Source organism: Staurois parvus, unplaced genomic scaffold (assembly GCF_062004578.1).
Source record: "Staurois parvus isolate SC_StPar_1 unplaced genomic scaffold, SC_StPar_1.0 ptg000574l, whole genome shotgun sequence".
Lineage (NCBI taxonomy): Eukaryota > Metazoa > Chordata > Amphibia > Anura > Ranidae > Staurois > Staurois parvus.
The window spans coordinates 1,033,335-1,057,567 of record NW_028318370.1 but is presented as its reverse complement, the minus strand read 5'-3'; the positions used below and the strand labels follow the sequence as shown (position 1 = coordinate 1,057,567).

The 24,233-nt window shown below is 44.0% G+C and overlaps 1 protein-coding gene across 1 annotated transcript in view; it reads right to left on the bottom strand.

The window, feature by feature from the left end:
• ABCG1 (ATP binding cassette subfamily G member 1) overlaps positions 1-24,233 on the bottom strand; it is a 139,638-nt gene that overhangs the window by 28,013 nt on the left and 87,392 nt on the right. The window contains exons 8-11 of the mRNA XM_089691891.1: positions 20,878-20,992; positions 12,561-12,706; positions 11,211-11,312; positions 4,660-4,828 (exon numbers count right to left, since the gene is read on the bottom strand). Of these exons, the coding sequence (XP_089548017.1) occupies positions 4,660-4,828; positions 11,211-11,312; positions 12,561-12,706; positions 20,878-20,992 (532 nt within the window). The remainder of the gene's footprint in view (positions 1-4,659; positions 4,829-11,210; positions 11,313-12,560; positions 12,707-20,877; positions 20,993-24,233) is intronic.

Here is a 24,233-nt window from a genome sequence, read left to right as displayed (position 1 = left end):
ACATTCTACAGGTGCTCCAAAAATGCCCCCCCCCCCCCAATACAACACTAGACTTATATCTTTGATTATGGTCTAACAAGGATATTAAAAAGGGTTCCCCGTGCAAAAAAGAAAAAAAAAACAAAAAAAAGTGGAGTTCACTCTTAAAAGTCCATACCAGTCCCTAATACAGGCATGCAGCCTTACATTCTGTGCATGGATCAGGAGAGGGGAAGGGTGGATGAATAACAGGATCTCCCCTTGTCTATTCAACCAATGGTTACATTTATTTGCTGATTCCCTCTAGTGCTCTTTAAGAATTGCTACACTGTACAAAGATGACAAGTATGTATTTACTCAATTAATTAAAGTGTTACTAAACCCCGGACCCTGCATTCACTATATCCGGTCTCCTCGGACCCTGCATTCACTATATCTGGTCTCCCCGGACCCTGCATTCACTATATCTGGTCTACCCGGACCCTGCATTCACTATATCCGGTCTCCCAGGACCCTGCATTCACTATATCTGGTCTCCCCGGACCCTGCATTCACTATATCTGGTCTACCCGGACCCTGCATTCACTATATCTGGTCTCCCCGGACCCTGCATTCACTATATCTGGTCTCCCCGGACCCTGAATTCACTATATCCGGTCTCCCCGGACCCTGCATTCACTATATCTGGTCTCCCCGGACCCTGCATTCACTATATCCGGTCTCCCCGGACCCCGCATTCACTATATCCGGTCTCCCCGGACCCTGCATTCACTATATCTGGTCTCCCCAGACCCTGCATTCACTATATCTGGTCTACCCCGACTCTGCATTCACTATATCTGGTCTCCCAGGACCCCGCATTCACTATATCTGGTCTCCCCGGACCCTGCATTCACTATATCTGGTCTCCCAGGACCCCGCATTCACTATATCCGGTCTCCCCGGACCCTGCATTTACTATATCTGGTCTACCCGGACCCTGCATTCACTATATCTGCTCTCCCTGGACCCTGCATTTACTATATCTGGTCTCCCCGGACCCTGCATTCACTATATCTGCTCTCCCTGGACCCTGCATTCACTATATCCGCTCTCCCCGGACCCTGCATTCACTATATCTGGTCTCCCCGGACCCTGCATTCACTATATCCGGTCTCCCCGGACCCTGCATTCACTATATCTGGTCTACCCGGACCCTGCATTCACTATATCTGATCTCCCCGGACCCTGCATTCACTATATCTGCTCTCCCTGGACCCTGCATTCACTATATCCGCTCTCCCCGGACCCTGCATTCACTATATCTGGTCTCCCACAATACACAGAACATGGAAATGCAATTATTTTAGTAAATATAAACTGCTAAACACCTTTTCTCATCAGCAGTTAGAGCAGTCTTGTGACTTCTATCAGTGTTCAGCAGAGCACTGGTTACAGCTTGTAGGAGGAGTTTTCATTCTCCTGTAGGAGGCTGCAGGACCCCTGACCTCTGTCGGGAGAGTGCTGATTGACACTGTGCTGATCACATGCACTCTCCCAAGAAAAAAAAAAAACAGAGCATGTGCAGAGTGACTCCTAGAGCTCTGTATTATCAGCAGATGGATTGGGGACAGTAGAAGAAGGGGAGGATCAGATAAAACAGGAACAAACAGCATTTTTACACAATGTAGAAGATTAACCCCTTAGGCTCCACAGTGAGTATAACCAGCATGCTTTACTGCATCTACAGACTGATTGTACTGTTGTGGGTTTAGTAACACTCTATTAGCATCAATTTGTATATCACTACTCCCCATAATAAAAGAACATTCGCTTACTACAGAAAATAGCTGAAACATCTATTATTGTCCAGTTGGAGCAGAATATGAATGTACATGATCATTCACTGGGCGAGCGGCTATGTAATTATTTTTTATAAACAGACCCCTTAAGGGTAGATTTAGACATGCATCTAAGTCTTCCTTTCCTCTGAAGCCCGATCTGTGCCTGGATCGCACTTCAGAAACTACTGACAGGCAGTGAGGAAGCAATGTGATGCCTCCTCACCACCTCTTTTAATCCCATTTTTGCAGACAAATCCGGTTGTGGGGCTTTTGCAGCTCTTCCCCATTTACTTGAGTGTGTAGCATTCGGGTAAACTTTGCCGTGGGTGCAAAGCATTATGATCGGAGCTTGGGTGGGCGCAGAAATGCACATTATTGTAGCCCCCCCAAACACATCTTTAATGAAGCTTTATTATTATTACTATTATTTTACAGGATTTATATAGTGCCAACAGTTTGCTCTTAGAAACTATGAGGCCCCATACAGCCAACCTGACAGTCCTCAAAAACAAAGGGCTGTCAGTGCTTCAGTTATGAATGAACAACACAGTGATTGGTACTGATCACTCATTGTGTTGATTCAGAAAAGAAAGGGGCTGGTAAAATGTGACATATTTTCCAGAAACGTCCCCCACTTTCCATCCTGAAAGATCCTATTTTGCGCTTGAAGCTGCTGGTGAGAAGGAGAGGAGGGAGGCTGGCAGCACTGTGGGGGGCACACAGGGGAGCCTGGGTAGCAGAAGGAAACGAATGGTGCACAGGGAGGGTGATGGGTACACATATGATCCTATGCATGGCTCTGTGCAGCAGCTGAAAGCGGCAGAGAGAGCCATACAGGGGATCGGTTCCAGTAATTGCCCCCCTGTTGAGCTGATCACCCTCTCTGCCCGCATCTGATTCGCCCAGCTGTCTGGGACCCCCTGCTGGCCAGAGCCCCGTACAGGAGGACTGGTTGTACCACCTCATACACGGCCCTGTGCGCAGCACTTTACAACATGAGGGCAAACAGTACAGTTACTGTAATACAATTCAATGCAGGAGGAACCAGAGGGCCCTGCTCAATAATCTAGGAAGCCTTATGCAGACCATACAAGGGTCGAATTCCAAACAAATTTTCTTTAGAAGATCAGAAATTTCATGCACTTTGTAATCCGATGGCGCCACCATTGATCTCGAAATTCAACCAACCAAGCCTTCAATTTCACGTCATGTTGCTACAGAAAAAATTTTTCGTGTCCAAGAATTTTCTTTCCAGGTCACAGCTCATGCTCGTTTCTTTATCGTTTATATTCCTCGCACGATTCTCCCATCACTGATTCAAAAATTAGTTTGTTTCTTTAAAATATTTCAAACATGCCCGATCACTCAGATTCAATGGTCGATCCAAGTCCGTTTCCATGACCCACTAATGGTGCGAAATTAGAACGAAAATTCTTAGAAAGGATTTTCAAAAGAAAATTATTTCGGAATTCAACCCGTGTATGGCCGGCTTTAGGCCTCATTCACATCAATGTCATTTGAGATCTCAGGTAGAATCGCTCCGAGTCTGCACACAATCCAAGATCAATACCACAACTATCAGTCTCTCCCCTCATGCCAGGGTCCTAGGTGTAATCCTAGACTCCCATCTGTCCTTCCAGCCCCAGATCCAATCACTGCCCAAATCATGTAGACTTCACCTCCGCAACATCTCCAAGATACGTCCGTTCCTAACCTTGGAAACTACTAAGCAACTTATTCACTCCCTGGTTATATCTCGCCTTGACTATTGTAACTCCCTCCTCATTGGCCGACCTCATCGCAGGCTATCTCCTCAGTCTATCTCTATCATGAATGCTGCTGCCAGACTCATCCACCTTACTAACCGCTCTGTATCTGCCACCCCTCTCTGCCAATCCCTCCACTGGCCTCCACTCAGTGTCCTCCACCCCTCTCTGCCAATCCCTCCACTGACCTCCACTCAGTGTCCTCCACCCCTCTCTGCCAATCCCTCCACTGGCCTCCACTCAGTGTCCTCCACCCCTCTCTGCCAATCCCTCCACTGGCCTCCACTCAGTGTCCTCCACCCCTCTCTGCCAATCCCTCCACTGGCCTCCACTCAGTGTCCTCTACCCCTCTCTGCCAATCCCTCCACTGGCTTCCCATTGCCCAACGGATATAATTCAAAACATTAACAATCACATATAAAGCCATTTATAACTCTGCCCCAAATTACATCACCGATCTTGTCTCCAAATATCACCCAAACTGTACTCTCCGCTCTTCGCAAGACCTCCTACTCTCTAGCTCCCTTGTCTCCTCCTCCCATGCTCGTCTCCAGGACTTCTCCAGAGCTTCTCCCATCCTCTGGAATTCTCTACCCCAATTTATCAGACTATCGCCTACTCTGCTCACTTTTAGGCGATCTCTGAAAATGTCTCTCTTCAGGGAAGCCTATCCTGCCCTCAGCTAATAATGGAATCTTCTACTCTTCCAACCAGTCCATCCCCCACAGTTACTACATTTGTACCACTAGCCCCTCCCTCTTAGATTGTAAGCTACAAGGATCAGGCCCCCCTATCCCTCTTGTATTGAACTGTATTGTTGCTGTATTGTCTCCCATTATAATGTAAAGTGCTGAGCAAACTGTTGGCGCCATATAAATCCTGTATAATAATAATAATCCCAAAGAGCTCTGCATCACATGAAGCTTGTCGCCCAAATAGGGGTGTCTCCCACTCATCTCCAGAATGGCATTCTTCTGCATTTTCCCCACACAAGATCATGTGTATCCAGGACTGTGTTTGCACTGGTTCTCACAAGTTGATCACAGTCAATGAACACTGATCAATAAGAAAAGATCATAGGTGGTACTCACAGGTGAGGACTGTTGGCATGAGGGCGGCAAACATCAGGAAGAGCATGGAGAAGAAGAGAAATCCCGAGTTGCTCAGGACTTTTTTGGCCTCATTTCCAATTCCAAGATACAGTAATCCTATGAGGAGGCCAATCCCTATGTGTGATGTGATACGGAGGTGGGTCAGCACCTAGAAAGGCAGAGAAAGTCAGGAGTCATTAGTATCAATGACGGAACAATGATGTTCTCAATGCAGGACATCTGGAAAACTAACATGTTAAAGTGCACATTTTGGGCCTAAAGATGACTTCAACCTCCCACACATTATACATTCACTGCCCACTTTATGAGGTCCACCTTGTTAGTGCCAAGAAAATCTCCCCCATACCATGACACCACCACCACCAGCACCACCACCAGCCTGAATTGTTGATACAAGGCCAGGGGTGGACTGACCATTTGGAAACTCAGGCACTGCCCGAGGGCCCGGGGTCAGTAGGGGAGCCCATGAGATGCCCCTGGTACCTTTTTCATAGGATTTTTTGAGTTTGGGCAAGGACACAGGGGCCCCATGATCCCCTATTGCCCGGGGGCCCCATGTGTTGTCAGTCCGCCCCTGTACAAGGCAGGATGGATCCATGCTTTCATGGTGTTTAGGCCAAATTCTGACCCTGAATGTCGTAGCTGAAATCCAGACTCATCAGACTAAGCAATGTTTTTCCAATCTTCTATTGTCCAGTTGTGGTGAGCCGGTGTGAACAGTAGCCTCTGTTTCCTGTTCTTAGCTGAACCTTCTGCTGCTGTAGCCCATCTGCTTCAAGGTTCAACGTATTGTGCGTTCAGAGATGGTATTCTGCATACCTGGGTTGTAACGAGTGGTTATTTGAGTTTCTGTTGCCTTTCTATCATCTGGAACCAGTCTGCCTCTCCTCTCCATTCTCCTCTGACCTCTGACACCAGCAAGGCATTTCCTCCGCACAACTACCACTCACTGGATATTTTCTCTTTTTTGGACCATTCTCTGCAAACCCTAGAGATGGTTGTGCCTGAAAATTGCAGTGGATCAGCACCAACAACCATGCCACATTCAAAGTCAGTTAAATCCCCTTTCTTTCCCATTCTGATGCTCGGTTTTAACTTCAGCAAGTCATCTTCACCACGTCTGGATACATAAATGCATTGAGTTGCTGCCAAGTGATTGGCTGATTAACAAGCAATTGAACAGGTGTACCTAATAAAGTGAGTGTATATTTTCTGAAGGTAGCAACCCTTAGGCCCCTTTCACATGGGTGTTCCATATGTCTGTTTTTCATCTGTCCGTTTATGGATGAAAAACAGACCTCCATGTATTTCTATGGACTTTCGGATGTAAACGGATGAACATCTTTTTACATCTGTTAATGTCCACATCCGTTAAGATCCGTTTTTTTAAGTGAAGAAAACCCTATGTTTCTTCCGCAAAAAAACCCGGAACAGACGAAAAATGGTTGTCAATGGATGTAAACAACCAAAAATGGATGTAAACAGATGAGAACTGATGAAAAATGGATCTAAACAGATCTAAATAGATGAAAAACGGATGTAAACCAATGTAAACGTATGAAAAACAGATAAAAAAACGGATGTAAACAGATGAAAAAACAGATGCAAATGGATGAAAAAACAGATGTAAATGGATGAAAAAACGAATGTAAACAGATGAAAAAAACAGATGTAAACATGAAAAAACGGATGAAAAACAGATGAAAAAACAAATGAAAAAAACGAATGTAAACGGATGAAAAGCAGATGAAAAAACGGATGCAAACAGATGAAAAAACAGATGTAAACAGATGAAAAAATGGATGTAAACAGATGAAAAACGGATGTAAACTCATTCATTTTTTCTTTGAAGAAAAAAAAATTGAAGAAAAAAAACAATGTAAACGGATGAAAAACAGATGAAAAAACGGATGTAAACAGATGAAAAAACAGATGTAAATGGATGAAAAAACGAATGTAAACAGATGAAAAAACAGATGTAAATGGGTGAAAAAATGGATGTAAACATGAAAAAACGGATGAAAAACAGATGAAAAAATGTATCAAAACATATGAAAAACAGATGAAAAAACAAATGAAAAAACAAATGTAAACATATGAAAAGCAGATGAAAAAACGGATGCAAATAGATGAAAAAACGGATGAAAAACAGATGAAAAACGGATGTAAACAGATGAAAAAACAGATTAAAAAACAGATGTAAACCAATGTAAACGGATGAAAAACAGATGAAAAAAACAAATGAAAAACGGCTGTAAACGGATGAAAAACATGAAAAAACGGATGCAAACAGATGAAAAAACAGATGTAAATGGATGAAAAATGGATGTAAACAGATGAAAAAACGGATGAAAAACATGAAAAAACAGATGTAAACAGATGAAAAAACGGATGTAAACAGATGAAAAAAACGGATGTAAACTCATTCATTTTTTCTTTGAAGAAAAAAAAATTGAAGAAAAAAAACGCCCGTGTGAAAGGACCCTAAATAATAGGATTTTTTATGTCACTTGAGAGTAGCACAACGGTTTATTAAACACATGGGAAGGGATTTACAAAAACTGGTGCTCACAGAATCTGACGCAGCTGTGCATAGAAACCAATCAGCTTCCAGGTTTAGGTGCATAGTCACACCGAGTGCAACTTGCCATGAGATTTGCAACGCTATGCGAGTTGAAAATTGCATGGCAAGTGGCACCCTATTGTCCCCAATTAACCACCTGCTGACCGCAGATAGCCCAATGACGGCTACACGGGGGCCGGCCAGTTCTGGGTGGGCGTCATATGACGTCCTCTCAGAATGCGCTCTCCTGCGCACCCCCGGGGGCGCACACCTGGTGATCTCCATGATAGCTGTGTCCTATGGACACAGCTGATCACGTGATGTGGTAAAAGGCCAATCACAGTGGCCTTTTACCACGTGATCAGCCATGTCCAATGACACATTTGATCACCGGGAAATGCAATTGCCGGTTCTCGGCTGCACTTTCTTCACGTTATCAAAGCGTGAGGAAAGTGCTGCCGAGAACTGGCAGTTGTCAGATCAGGGATCGGCACCGATCATCAGGGCACTGATGATCAGTGCCCTGATGATCGGTGCCCAGCAGTGCCACCCACCAGTTTCGCCCACCTGTACCCAGCAGTGCCACCCACCTGTGCCTAGCAGTGCAACCAACCTGTGCCACCCAGCAGTGCCACACACCTGTGCTCAGAAGTGCCACCTACCTGTGCCCAGCAGTGCCACCCACCTGTGCCCACCCACATGTGCCCACCAGTGCCACCCACACGTGCCCACCAGTGCCACCCACCTGTGCCCACCAGTGCCACCCACCAGTGCCCATCGGTGAAGTCCAGCAGTGCTGCCAGTCAGTGCCCAGTGGTTGTGCCAGTCAGTGCCCAGCAGTTGTGCCAGGCAATGCCTAGCAGTGCCGCCAGTCAGTGCCCAGCAGTGATGCCAATCAGTGCCACCTATCAGTGCGGTCTATCAGTGCCACCTATCAGTGCTATCAGTGCCACCTATCAATGCCGCCTGTATGTGACACCTCATTAGTGCTGCCTATCAGTGCTGCCTATCAGTGCCCATTAGTGCCCATCAGTGCTGCCTCATCAACGCACATCAGTGAAGGAGAAAAATTACCTGTTTGAAAAATTTTATAATAGAAACAAAGAAACTTTTTTGTTTATATCGCAAAAAGTAAAGTGCCCAACGGCGATTAAATACCACCAAAAGAAAGCTCTATTTGTGAGAAAAAAGTGATAAAAATGTCATATGCGTATAATCTTGCATGACCGCGCAATTGTCATTCAAAGTGCGACAGCGCTGAAAGCTGGAAATTGGCCTGGTAAAGAAGGGGGTATAAGTGCCCGGTAGACAAGTGGTTAAAGGGGTCATATCAGTGTGATTCCAACTTGGTTGGAGCCGAACCAATTTTGACCTCCGGTTCACATATATGTGGCCATGCGTGCCGTGTTTTGCACGGGTACGAGAGCACATTCATTTGAATGGACTCCCGTGCCCGTGCCCGTGCCCGTGACACGCAGGGAAGTCCCTGCACTTCTTTGGAAAACTCAACCCGCACGGGAACCTCGGTATGGTTGCGTTTTCTAGTGCGGGCGGCGTGCCTTAAGAACTAATGGCACCCGCCCGCGGGTCCGCAATTCTCTGTGCGTGTGGTGCGGCTGCACAGATTTTTGTGCGGATTCGCAGCGGCACCACACACACATAGGTGAACCTAGGGTAAAGTAGAGCATGCACTACTTCAGGTGCGACTTGCATAGACATCTGTGTCTTGCAAGCTGCACCTCAAGTCAGAATGACATCCGACCAGTCGCGGACTGACAACTCATGGGGCCTCCGGGCAATAGGGGATCATGGGGCCCCTGTGTCCTTGCCCAAACTCAAAAAAGCCTATGAAAAAGGTACCAGGAGCATCTCATGGGACCCCCTACTGACCCCGGGCCCTCGGGCAGTGCCCGAGTTTCCAAATGGTCATTCCGCCCCTGCATCCGACTTTGAGATCGTGCGACTTCACTGGAAGTCGCACAATTTCAAAGTTGGATCGATGTGACCGGGGTGTTATTGTCAAGGCTTGATTGAGCAAGCTGAAGTTAGAAGGTGATTGTTACTGAGCACAGCTGAACCAGATTCTGTGTGTGCCAGTTTTATGCAGGCCATAGACAGGTCGTTTATCGGCCGAATTTTCGTCCGCACGAAAAATCAGCCGATAATCACGCTGTTAGTGGGGCCAGCCCATCGGCCGTTTTTCGCGGATCTCCTCATTTATTTTTATTGGTCGTGCTGGAAAATCCACATTGGTGGCAGCATCGGCAACGGGGCCGACTGATTTTTCATTTATCGGCTGAAAATTTGGCTGATAAACGCCATGTCTATGGCCTGCCTTAGGAAATCTCCCCCAATGTATTTTCAGTTAACAAAATAAAATACTTAAATTAATTTTAGGAAAACAAGTGTCATATATGGCCTATTTCATTTTTGCTGAAATATGCAAGATGAGGCTGTGCTGAGTAAATAAATACTCAACATTTCAATCTGTACAAATTGCACATGCCTGGAAAACAGCAAAAAACTTGGGTACAACAAAATTTTCCATGGGTGCCCTCTGGAGAATTTACCCCACCCCCCTCCTGACCAGGCCATTTTCTGCCATACATCGCTGCATTACTTTAACTGACAATTGCGCATTGGTCGTGCAATTTATGTCCTTCTTTCCCCACAAATAGAGCTTTCTTTTGGTGGTATTTGGTCACCTGAGTGTTTTTTATTTTTTGCACTATAACTAAAAGAAGATTGACAATTTTGAAAAAAACTATATTTTTGACTTTTTGCTATAAAACATATCCAATAACATTTTTTTAAAAATCTAACGTCATCATAAATTTAGGCCAAAATGTATTCTGCTCCATGTATTTACTAAGAAAAAATCCCAATAGGTGTAAATTAATTGGTTTATGTGACCGTTATAGCGTCTACAAATGGCGGTGTATATACACGGGAATTTTTATTTAATTTTTTTTTATACTAGTAATGGTGGCGATCAACGACCTATAGTGGGACTGAGGTGGGCATTCTGATACTTGGTGTCACTGACATCTCCAGTGACACTAATACAGTGATCAATGCTAATAAAAAGCACTGACACTGTACTAAAGACACTGGGCAGGAAGGGGTTAACACCTGGGGCGATCAAAGGGTTAACTGTGTGCTGTGTGTGTTTTACTAGGGAGACATGCTGTGCAGAGAGATACAAAGCAGCATATCCTTGTCGGCAGAGAGGCATGTGTTGTTTACACACAGGTCTCTCCCCTGTCAGCTTTCCCCAACGATCGCCGGGTTCTGGCAGGGAATCTTCGTCTGGGACCCGGTGATTGACATCCCTGACCACCAATGGTGGGCTCCCTACCCGGAAATGAAAATCATATATATATATATATATATATATATATATATATATATGTGATTTTGTGCAGCCCTGCCGCCGCAGTATTTCTGCTATAGGGCGGGGGGAGTGGTAGGCCCTTATAGGTCATCAGTTTAGAGTTACCATGTGCTGCGATACGTTGTAGAGCAGTTGAGAATGTATGCATGTAGGGGCGAGGGGCTTTATATATATATATATATATATATATATATATATATATATATATATATATATATATTTTATATATATATATTTTTATATTTTTTTTTTAAGTTTTAATTAATTTTTTTTTCTACTTTAAACTTTTCAACGTTTAGTTGCTTTCACATAGGGGACTGCCAAGTTATATTATCACTTTACAGACACCACTTCTCAATTGCCTGCAGTAAATGTTTGTCATTAAAAAAACATGTATAAATAAACCATACCAATGCAAACAGAATAAATAAATAAACATTTGTAATTTCAACCACTTTCTGGGCCAAGTGGTGCATTATCTGACAGAAATGCAGGGGTGCCAATATTTTGGGCCAAGACTGTGTGTACAGTATATATATATATATATATATATATATGGATCCATAAACTTACCGAGTCCCTCATAATACTAAGACAGGTTCTCTTGAACAGGATACAGAACTGGGTAAGACAGCTGGCTGAGAAGCTGTGACATCCTTCGGTGGGTGAGGAGTCCTACAAAACATATATACATTATTGTCACAAAGCCCGATACGGTGTAAGAATACATAGTATTGTCACCTGCACAGAAGCATTAACTTTTCGCCTTAACATTTTCTGCTCTGTTTTTTATTTAAACTGCAACATGCTGCAGTTTTGACCATGTCATCTTCTTTTCATTACATTATTGTCAATGGAAAGCAGGTGTCCCCTGGCATTCTATTTTCAGTTCCATAGGTCTGTACATTGACCACTGAAAAACATATAAAACTACATTCTACAATTTCTGTGGAAATTGTGTGAAGTGTTCTTGCCTCCACCAGTAGTCTACAACTCACACTCTAGCTTTTGTCACTCTGCTGCCTGCTCACACACCTGGGTTCCTATGGCAACTCACTCTACAGCAAGAGCAGAGAAGAGCGGTTAAAAACAAACTGCTCCAACTTGCTCACTTCACTGGCGGTTCCCATCTTCAAACGGTTGTAGTTTAACAATTATAAATCCTACACCAAGGAGCTTTATATTGTGAGAATCACAAGACCCAGACCTACATTTTGATGCATAGTATGTCTCTGAAATATTAAAAATGAAGGCACAGTCGCAATTTAGAAATTGCCCTTCAAATTTGAGGTGGCTAGAGTGGAGTTTCAATGAATGTCAATGGATGGCGTGAGTTGCAAACAAATGGTCATATTGTGAAAACTATCAGGACTATGGCTTAGCCGTGAACATTTTTAGTGGCAGCAGGGATAGCTGAACGGTTTGATATAAGATTTGTGTAGGTGGGCTTGAAAATGAGGGAGTGATGGCAGTTTACAAATCATGTCCTGATTTTTCAGCTCACACTCTAGCTTTTGTCAGCTTGCACTCTAGTTTTGAACATTCCGCCATTCATTCCTATGGGACCAATTTCACCCCAAAAACGGCGATATTTCGTGAACCATTTGGCGAAATGTTCCACAAAGTAATAGCACACCAATCGGGAACAATCCGCACGTTTCGGTATATTACTGTCTATGTAGTGTAAAAACTGTGGGAGGAGTTAGGGGGGTAAATTTGGCTATAATAATAAGAATATATATGTGAGATAACAATAAGTGGTCTGCCATGCAAAAACACTTAATAAATTGAAAGACGTGCACTTTTTTTTTTAAGTAAGAATTAGGAACAGAGGGTCAAAACTGCAGATATGCTTCTGATGTTTGTTATTATTCATGCAGCTCTACATTGTGTAATAACGCGTTTGTTTGTTTTTCCATATACCTCATCAGCCGGTTTGTGCCACATGAATGGGTTGGGTTCATTCTCCCCACAATGATCCCTCTTCTGCTCCGTACTAGACATTTCCTGTACGGCTCGGACCAACCGGGGGTTCTGGTCTCCATACTCTCCAGATGCCACTTCCATGACTACAATCAGCAACAGGGAAACAGATTTCATTAACACTGAAACATAACAGCATAAAGACTATTATTTATTATTCATTTTATTATATTATTATAATTGTTATTATTACTAGTACAGTGCTGTGAAAAAAAGTATTTGCCCCCTTCCTGATTTTTTTCCATGTTTTTTCACACTTAAACGGTTCAGATCATCAAACAAATGGTAATATTACACAAAGATAACCCAAGTAAATACAAAATACTGTTCTTAAATGATGACTTTGTTTATTACCCTCCCTGGCGGTATGATTATTTCAGATTTTTGGTGCTGAAAGTGGTACCATTTTTTGCATGGAATTATGTATTTTTTTTATTGTAGGCTGTAATTTTTAGGAATATCTCACTGAAATCTGTCCGAACAAGAGTCTAGTAAACATCCCGGGTATGATAAAACTTGAAACACGAAATCATAAATTATAATTTAATACATACTCATAAAAAATAATAATATAATAATAAATTTAATTCAATAATATAATCAAACCAAAAACACTGAAATTTGAAATATAGCGCCAAGTTCGCACATCGCTGAGCAAAGTCGCAAAATCGTTTTCAGTGTCTGATGAGGAATTTCCCCACGAATCATTATCACTCAATTCTGCAAGTGGTTCTGATTTACTATCGCTGTTCTCTAGCCGGTCTAAAACCGCTTTTGACCTAAAGGGACGCTTTTTGGACTTTTCTAAGTTTCCAGGCAGAAAGAATAGTCAAAATGCAGGCAGGGCGCCGGACAAAGCACTCGGGACAAAATGCTTTGATACAGGAATGTTTTGCTATGAAATAATCGTTTTTAAAAAAATGTAATTTTTTAAACATTTTCAAATTTGCCGCCGGTTCCAGCGCCCCGACGTCACAGGGACCGGAACACGGAAGCCGGATGCTGGCATCGGCCGGAGGAGATGGCCGGGGACGCTGCAGGGGACGCATCGCGGGAGCGAAGGACAAGGTAAGCGCTGTAGGGAATCCCTATGCAACGCAGCATGGTAAGCCCGAGTGTAGCTCGGGGTTACCGCTTTTGGTACTGAAACTTTACCCCGAGCTACACTCGGGAATACCGCCAGGGAGGTTAAGGGAAAAAATGCTGTTTAGCTACTTGCCCTCCTGAGGATTTACCCCCCTTTTTTTACCCCATTTTTGCTTTACAGCACAGCGTTACTTTAACTGACAATTGTGCTGTCATGCAACGCCGCAACCAAGATGAAATTTAAAAGTACTTTTTTTCTCCACAAATTGAGTTTTCTTTCGGTGGTATTTGGCTCTGAGGAAGAAGCAAGTGCTTGAAATGCATCAGCCTATTGGATGTCTACACTCCCTATTGCTGACTGTTACTCAGCGCGGTGTTGACTCAGCTGTTCTTTTATGATGTGCCTTGGCTGTATTGTCGTTTGTGAGTACAACACCTACTTTATTTCTTATTAAACATTTTTTATGGTAATGCACTAGGCCAACAAATATGCCAAAAAAAAAAAGAATCAGGAAGGACTACTTTTTCACATAACTGTATTTGTTTCTAATTCCAGGTATGTATTGTGGCCTGTGTCCTCTCACTTCCTGTGCCAGTGACACCTTGGCACCCAGGACATCATTGGGACAAGAAGTGAGGGGACATTTCTCCACTGGGGACAGTAATAAGTGCATACATAAGAGGTGCTAAGATCTCCTATTGTTAACCTCTTGTCACCCTCATAAGGCAATGGGGTTTATTTGCTAAAACTGCAAAGTGCATTATCTGTAGCAGCTGTGCATAGAAAATATTATTATTCATAATGTTATAGTATATATCCCAGAGTACTTAACATAAAACAGTAAAAAAAATCACATCTGCTTGACAAGGCAGAGTCCTAACTACACAAAGACATGCAGCTGTCTGGGCCCATAAGGTCAGATGGGGTTTAGTTTATCCTCTTTCCTGATAATGGGGAAGTTGATAATGTTCAATATTTATGTTATATGCTCAAGCAGTAAAAAGTTTTCCTTCTCAACCAATAAGGAGAAATGCCTGCTCATAATAATCATTATTATATTGCTTCATTAGCACTGAAAGGGCCATATTAATATAAAAGGTATACAAGCCATAAAATATATACAAGCCTGTACAGTGGGGAAGTGGAAAAAAAGGTGCCAATTGCATAATTCCACCCCAGCCAATCAGGAAACATATATTATCGTTCTGCCTATTATGAATGGATGCATTTGAAATGGGATTGAATGCTATGGATTACTGTATTGTGTAAACTGTAAATACTCATTGGATAAGGGGCACCACCGGTCTTCCTGTATGGGGCCCAGGCCAGCAGGGTTGATCAGCATCGAGGAGGGGGGGAATTACTGGAACAGATCCCCTGTATGGCTCTTTCTGCAGCAGCTGAAAGCTGGCTTCTTCTCCTCTCTCTCCCACTGGCTTCTGGCTGCTGCAGAGAGAGCCATACAGGGGATCCGGGGGTAATTGCCCCCCCCCGCCTTACCGATCACCCTCCCTGTGCACCATACATTTCCCTCTACTGCCCCTATGTACCCCCCCCCCCAGTACTGCCAGATTTACTCCTCTCCTTCCCACCCGCAACTGCAAGCACACAATAGGATCCTTCCGGGTGGAGAGTGGGGGAAGGGTGCAGAAAATATGTCACATGGTACTGATCACTCACTGTGTTCATTCATAACTGAACCATAGTAAACTGCGTTTATCTGAGGGGGCCCTGTCAGGTTGGCTGTAAAGGACCCCCAGGGGCGGACTGACAACTCATGGGGCCCCTGGGCAATAGGGGATCCTGGGGCCCTTGTGTCCTTGCCCAAACTCAAAAAAGCCTATGAAAAAGGTACCAGGGGCATCTCATGGGGCCCCCTACTGACCCCGGGCCCTTGGGCAGTGCCCAAGTTTCCAAATGGTCAGTCCGCCCCTGGGGACCCCATGGTTTCTAACAGCAGCCCTGATTCCAGTCATTGACAGTTCTCATTTTGGTAATTTTTACAGTTGATGGTAGTAGTTAGTCACATTGAACTGAACAAGTCCAGTTAAATGTGACCATTTGCTAACAGCTTGCTAAACTATATACAGTGCCGTGAAAAAGTATTCACACCCAGGGGCGGGCTGACCATTCAGGCACTCGGGCACTGTCCAAGGGCCCAGGGTCAGTAGGGGGCCCCATGAGATACCCCTGATACCTTTTATAGGATTTTTTGGGTGTGGTTTGAGTGTTGCAAGGACACAGGGACCCTAAGATTTCCTATTGCTCAGGGGCCCCATAAGTTGTCAGTCCGCCCCTGTTCATATCCCTTGAAATGTTCCACAGTTTGTCATGTTATAACCAAAAACTTAAATGTGTTTTATTGGGATTTTATGTGATAGACCAACACAAAGTGGAGCATAATTGTGAAGTGGAAGGAAAATGATACATGGTTGAATACCTTTTCAAGGCACTGTAGCTTAATTATAGATATATAAAAAAAAAAAAAAAAAAAAAAAAAAAAGCTGTATTCTTCAATTTGGCCATTAGATGGCACTAGAGGTAAAGCTTTTCCCCCATGATATAATACAGTAGTTAAAACCTCTTTCCTGGGATATCATTCCTGATCCATTGTTAGCATTTATTTTCCTTTCTAAGAAAGGAAACTTTACAAGAGAACATGTTATTGATTTTTACAGAAGCTGTCCTTGTTTCAAGGCCCAAACTGACATTACTGGTAGTATTGATTTGTGACCAGTTTTCAGGCAGACCTGTTTGTATATAAGAGGCTCCCCCACTAATCTGACCGACTTGGCCATCCTGAATATTAAAGAAGAGAATGAGATCCTGAAAACCCTTCCTTGTAGAAACTGCTACTATAGTACCGTATAATGACAGCTCACAAGACCAAATGCCTTGGCATATGGTCACATGCACCCTGAAATAGGCACATTGGCTGTTAGGCAGAGGTCACATGATTAGCAGATGTTTTGTGTTTTTTTTTTGGTTTTGTTTTTTTTTCAGTTTGATCTGCAAAGAGTCATATTATACATCAACCTCTTTCAACTTTCTGTGATTTCCCCCTTTCCTTCCAAGCTGAAAGCAATGGATTAAAGCAGCTTCATATACACTCACCGGCCACTTTATTAGGTACATCTGTTCAATTGCTTGGTAACACAAATTGCTGAGCAGCCAATCACATGGCATCAACTCATGGCATTATGGCATCTAGATGTGGTGAAGACGACTTGCTGAAGCCAGGGGCGGACTGACATCTCATGGGGCCCCCGGGCAATAGGGGATTATGGGGCCCCTGTGTCCTTGCCCAAACTCAAAAAAGCCTATGAAAAAGGTACCAGGGGCATCTCATGGGGCCCCCTACTGTGCCCGAGTTTCCAAATGGTCAGTCCGCCCCTGTGTATAAGTAATTCTTTATTTATCTGATAGATTTGGTTGGACTCTAATTGATCATATCATCTAAGCACATTCGTTACAAATTCGTTGTACAATTTGATATGGATTTGCACACAGATATATGAGTCGACTTAAAGTGGTTGTAAACCCTAAACATTTTTACCTTAATACATTCCTTGCATTAAGGTGAAAAATGTTTCATGATGTGTATGCCCCCCCCCCCCCCCCCTTAAAGTCTTGGTTCACACCTATGCGTTTTTCATTGTGTTTTGCAGAAACACAGTACAGTCCATTTACCATGATTTCCTATGGGACACATTCAAATCTCTGCATTTTCATCCGTACATTTTTTGGAAAGGGTCAGGGACATTTTTAAATGCAAAACATTGCGTTTTTGGTTCTATACACTTCAATGGAAATGCTGCAGAAAAGCATGTAGTGCATTTTAGATGCATTTTTGATGCATTTTTCATTTTAATCTGCCCAGCAACAAGTTGAAAAAAACCCCCGCAAAATGCATCAAAACGCGTCAAAAACGCATGTGCAAAAACACTGCAGAAACGGTTCAAACGCAAACTGGTCTCCTCAGATTCTTCAGTCACTATATCTGGTCTCCCCGGACCCCGCATTCACTATATCTGGTCTCCCTGGACCCTGCATTCACTATATCTGGTCTTCCTGGACCCTGCATTTACTATATCTGGTCTTCCTGGACCCTGCATTCACTATATCCAGTCTCCCCGGGCCCTGTATTTACTATATCTGGTCTCCCCGGACCCTGCATTCACTATATCTGGTCTCCCCGGACCCTGCATTCACTATATCCGCTCTCCCCGGACCCTGCATTCACTATATCTGGTCTCCCCGGACCCTGCATTCACTATATCTGGTCTCCCCGGACCCTGCATTCACTATATCTGGTCTAACCGTACCCCGCATTCACTATATATAGTCTCCCTGGTCCCTGCATTCACTATATCTGGTCTCCCCCGGGCCCTGCATTCACTATATCTAGTCTCCCTGGTCCCTGCATTCACTATATCTGCTCTCCCCGGACGCTGCATTCACTATATCTGGTCTCCATGGACCCGGCATTCACTATATCCGGTCTCCCCGTACCCCGCATTCACTATATATAGTCTCCCTGGTCCCTGCATTCACTATATCTGGTCTCCCCCGGGCCCTGCATTCACTATATCTGGTCTCCCTGGTCCCTGCATTCACTATATCTGCTCTCCCCGGACCCTGCATTCACTATATCTGGTCTCCATGGACCCGGCATTCACTATATCCAGTCTCCCCGGACCCTGCATTCACTATATCTGGTCTCCCTGGACCCTGCATTCACTATATCTGGTCTTCCTGGACCCTGCATTTACTATATCTGGTCTTCCTGGACCCTGCATTCACTATATCCAGTCTCCCCGGGCCCTGTATTTACTATATCTGGTCTCCCCGCACCCTGCATTCACTATATCTGCTCTCCCCGAACCCTGCATTCACTATATCTGGTCTCCCCGGACCCTGCATTCACTATATCCGCTCTCCCCGGACCCTGCATTCACTATATCTGGTCTCCCCGTACCCCGCATTCACTATATATAGTCTCCCTGGTCCCTGCATTCACTATATCTGGTCTCCCCCGGGCCCTGCATTCACTATATCTGGTCTCCCCGTACCCCGCATTCACTATATCTAGTCTCCCTGGTCCCTGCATTCACTATATCTGCTCTCCCCGGACCCTGCATTCACTATATCTGGTCTCCATGGACCCGGCATTCACTATATCCGGTCTCCCCGTACCCCGCATTCACTATATATAGTCTCCCTGGTCCCTGCATTCACTATATCTGGTCTCCCCCGGGCCCTGCATTCACTATATCTGGTCTCCCCGGACCCTGCATTCACTATATCTGGTCTCCCCGTACCCCGCATTCACTATATATAGTCTCCCTGGTCCCTGCATTCACTATATCTGGTCTCCATGGACCCGGCATTCACTATATCCGTTCTCCCCGGACCCTGCATTCACTATATCCGGTCTCCCTGGACCCTGCATTCACTATATCCGGTCTCCCCGGACCCTGCATTCGCTATATCTGGTCTCCCCGGACCATGCATTCACTATATCTGGTCTCCCCGGACCCTGCATTCACTATATCTGGTCTCCCCGGACCCTGCATTCACTATATCTGGTCTCCCAGGACCCTGCATTCACTATATCTTGTCTCCCCAGACCCTGCATTCACTATATCTGGTCTCTCCGAACCCTGCATTCACTATATCTGGTCTCCCCAGACCTTGCATTCACTATATCTGGTCTCCCCGGACCCTGCATTCACTATATCCGCTCTCCCCGGACCCTGCATTCACTATATCTGGTCTCCCCGGACCCTGCATTCACTATATCTGGTCTCCCAGGACCCTGCATTCACTATATCTGGTCTCCCTCTACCCCGCATTCACTATATATAGTCTCCCTGGTCCCTGCATTCACTATATCTGCTCTCCCCGGACCCTGCATTCACTATATCTGGTCTCCATGGACCCGGCATTCACTATATCCGGTCTCCCCGGACCCTGCATTCACTATATCCGGTCTCCCCCGGACCCTGCATTCACTATATGCGGTCTCCCCGGACCCTGCATTCACTATATCCGGTCTCCCCGGACCCTGCATTCACTATATCCGGTCTCCCCGGACCCTTCATTCACTATATCCGGTTTTCCCGGACCCTGCATTCACTATATCCGGTCTCCCAGGACCCTGCATTCATTATATCTGCTCTCCCCGGACCCTGCATTTACTATATCCGGTCTCCCCGGACCCTGCATTCACTATATCCGGTCTCCCCGGACCCTGCATCCACTATATCCGGTCTCCCCGGACCCTGCATTCACTATATCTGGTCTCCCCGGACCCTGCATTCACTATATCTGGTCTCCCCGGACCCTGCATTCACTATATCTAGTCTCCCTGGTCCCTGCATTCACTATATCTGGTCTCCCTGGATCATGAATTCACTATATCTGCTCTCCCCGAACCCTGCATTCACTATATCTGGTCTCCCCGGACCCTGCATTCACTATATCTAGTCTCCCTGGTCCCTGCATTCACTATATCTGGTCTCCCTGGATCATGAATTCACTATATCTGCTCTCCCCGAACCCTGCATTCACTATATCTGGTCTCCCAGGACCCTGCATTCACTATATCTGGTCTCCCCGGACCCTGCATTCACTATATCTGGTCTCCCTGGCCATTGGCTCCTGCTGCTGTCAGTCAAATATTGTGACAAGGCAGTGGGGGGGGTCCCAGCCTCCCTGTTTATGTCTATAGATACATGCAGCGCAGCTCAAGATCCAAGCAACTTCCTATAGTGGCAAACCAAGAAGAGGAGGAGCCAGGAGTGCCTGAGGGCATCCCAAGAAGAGAAGGTTTGCGGCTGTTCTGTGCAGTACCATTGCACAGAGCAGATAGGAATGAGATTTGTTATTTAAAATAAAATTGAGTATACAAACACTTTCACAAGGAAAAGGCTAAACAGAATTGGACATTCACACATCTGCATTTCTCCTAGAGAAACATACCAATCCTTCTGAGTAATCAATCTCATATTGATCAACCATTAAAATACGTCCAATCAATCTTTTTTCATAGACAGAGTGATCGATTATCCAACAGCAATAAGAAGGCTTCACCGTAAAGCTGCAGTTGTATAAAATGTTAGCGGTTGTTTTGCAATCTGCAAGAGATCTCAGGTTGGCTCCACTTACTGAAATCCGCCGGGTTGTGATAGGTTGGGCAGTTTAATCCTAGGACTCGCAGGTAGGGGACGAGATTCGACACTTTCCCACGGTAGATGCATTGTCCCTGACTTAATACATAAAGCTGCGGATGAAAACAGAGAGGAGGGATGAGAACAAGGTAATAGTAGCCGTACTCCAGGGAAATCAATACTATAAAACATGACCCCGGGTTAACCATTTGGCTGACCGGGATTGCAACCGATTTGTTTTACAGTCAAGGTGTAAAAATCTGGAAGGCTTTAATCATTGACTTCACAGAGGTAGACCATAGATAGAATCACAAGTTCACTCGTATCCTAGCACAAAAAAAATGCCATTTTCATGAATTGACCTGCGGTTGGGGGTCCATGGAAATGAACGTGAAGGCAAGGTTCTAGGCAATCCCCAGCAGTATAATATATTCAGCTACTGCAGGGAAACTGCAGCAAACACAGAACTGTCATACAAACCAATCGGACCCATCCATATCCAGGCAAGGCAGAACCGGGTCATCCAGAAGGCAAGTTAGGTCCTGGTGGATGTCCAGGTGACCTCAACTGCAACCTACATGTTCCTTCAGTAAACCAGGTAGATGGCTCAATTAGTCAGACACTCTGAAAATTAAAAGGTTGGTCCTCAAGCAGGGGCGGACTGACCATTTGGAAACTCGGGCACTGCTCGAGGGCCCGGGGTCAGTAGGGGGCCCCATGAGATGCCCCTGGTACCTTTTTCATAGGCTTTTTTGAGTTTGGGCAAGGACACCGGGGCCCCATGATCCCCTATTGCCCGAGGGCCCCATGAGCTGTCAGTCCGCCCCGGGGGGTCACTTACAGCCAACCTGACAGGGTCCCCTCAGATAAACACAGTTTACTGTGGCTCAGTTATGAATGAACACAGTGAGTGATCAGTACCATGTGACACATTTACTGCACCCTTCCCCCACTCTCCATCCGGAAGGATCCTATTGTGTGCTTGCAGTTGCGGGTGGGAAGGAGAGGAGGAAATCCGGCAGTACTGGGGGGGGGGGGGGGGAGGAGGGTACATAGGGGCCATGGGCAGTAGAGGGAAATGTATGGTGCACAGGGAGGGTGATCGGTAAGGCGGGGGGGGCAATTACCCCCTGATCCCCTGTATGGCTCTGTCCGCCCCTGTCCTCAAGAACCAATATTTACAGCGGCAGTGAGAACTCAGTGGTCAGCGGTCATGTGATCTCTGAGTTCTCACCGTTAAAACCACAGGGGACAGATGCAGCATCCACCTAGGTAAGTATAACTTGGAAAGAAAAACCCCACACTTCTCTTTTAAAGCTGATGTGTCATGCATATAAGACTTACCCTGCCCTCCCTCTACCCCCACCAAACAATATGCAATAAAATATTTCAATCGTATCTTTTTATGTGAAAAAAAAAAAATTAAACCCAGTAACATCATCACTAGGTCTATCTGCTGATTTTTACTACTAAATTAGTAGGAGGATCTGGAAGGCTTCTATAAGTATCACAGTTCCTCAGATCTTATGTGTTATATGAAAAAATAAATCCTGGCATCCCTTTAGATGTCCATGCTCCTCCCTGTTGTCTACTGGTCACTGCAGACTTTGGCTGCACAATCTGCTGATCAGTTGCTTGATTTGTAATCAAGCAACTGATCAGCAGATTACGCAGCTAACAATTAGAGAGATCAGGCTTTGCCTAAATTCATAAAAAGGGGGTGTACAATGACTAATCACTAAGAATCTGTCAGGAAAATATTGTAAATTGACTTTCTTCATACACCATGAACAGAAGCAGTAACATAGTGTAAATTTATTACAAAAATCATATTTTTTTTTAAAACCACCATACAGTAAAATAACATAAAAAAATCATTCTTTCATATTGTAGAGAGTGTTTCTCTTAATAATAGAGTGTACAATACAGTGTATATTGCTCCTCAGGTTTCTGCAGTCATGCTGTCCCACATGGAAGAAAAATATATGTTATATTTTTAAAAATATTCTTCCCAAAATATATAGACATACATTTGAAATACTACAATTTTGGCAGTATTCAATATATTTAAAAATATATTTAAATATATATATATATATATATATATATATATATATATATATACTGTATGTTGAAATGCATTCCAAAAATGTAGATTAAATGTATTTTTAAAGACATATAGTGTATTTGAAAATGTATTTAAAAAAATATTTTTCATATTTTTTGTTATAAAAATTTACGCATTTCAACATACAGTATATATATATATATATATATGTTGAAATGCATTTTTTTTTCATTACAAATTATCTGAAAAATATTTTTTTCAATAAATTTTCAAATACACTATATGTCTTTAAAAATACTTAATCTACATTTTTGGAATGCATTTACAAATATATGTAAAAATATATATTTTTAAAAATATTTTTCATATATTTTGTAATATATATAAAACACATTATTACATGCAGTATATATATATATATATATATCTTAAACAGTGAAGCGCTAAATTAAATAAATAAATAAATACATATATTAGGTGCCGTCAGTGAATATAAGTGCTATAGTGTAATAATTCCTTGTAAATCACTGGAACATGCCAACCAATGGTGTATATAACTGGAAACAAAACTGAATACTTAATATATCAGTGAGAAATGCTAAATAGATATATAAATAAATATAAACACACCAGTGATGAATAATCTAATACCTCCGATAAAAACTTCTTCTCATTCACAGAAGAATATAAATAAATAAAAAGGTGCTCATTAAGTGAACAAATAATCACAAACTCAAAAAGTGAACAAGTGTATAAAAAAACTTTTCTACGTGCATATACCAAAAATGTATATACATATAACATATATATAAATAAATAAAGTCCATGCAGGTGTAGCTTGTGAAAAAACGTGGTCTTCACTTCTAGTGCGCACACACACACAAATCCTCAAATGGCAGCAGTGCCTGCTCACCTCCCCGCACTGACCCTCAAGGGGCCAAAAGGCTACTTAATCTCCTCTATGGCCAATCTTTCTCCTTCGGTAGCTCAGCAGGGGATCACAGGGTCTCCACTTCTCCTCCACTCATACGTCCTGATCATGTGTGCAGCACCACGGCAACAGCACATCAAACAGAGGTCAAGATGGCAGCTTCCTTGGCCTCCATAGATCCTCAGGAACACTCCTCCTGTGTCTGTGAATGGAATTTCCATTCACAGACACAGGAGGAGTGTTCCTGAGGATCTATGGAGGCCAAGGAAGCTGCCATCTTGACCTCTGTTTGATGTGCTGTTGCCGTGGTGCTGCACACATGATCAGGACGTATGAGTGGAGGAGAAGTGGAGAC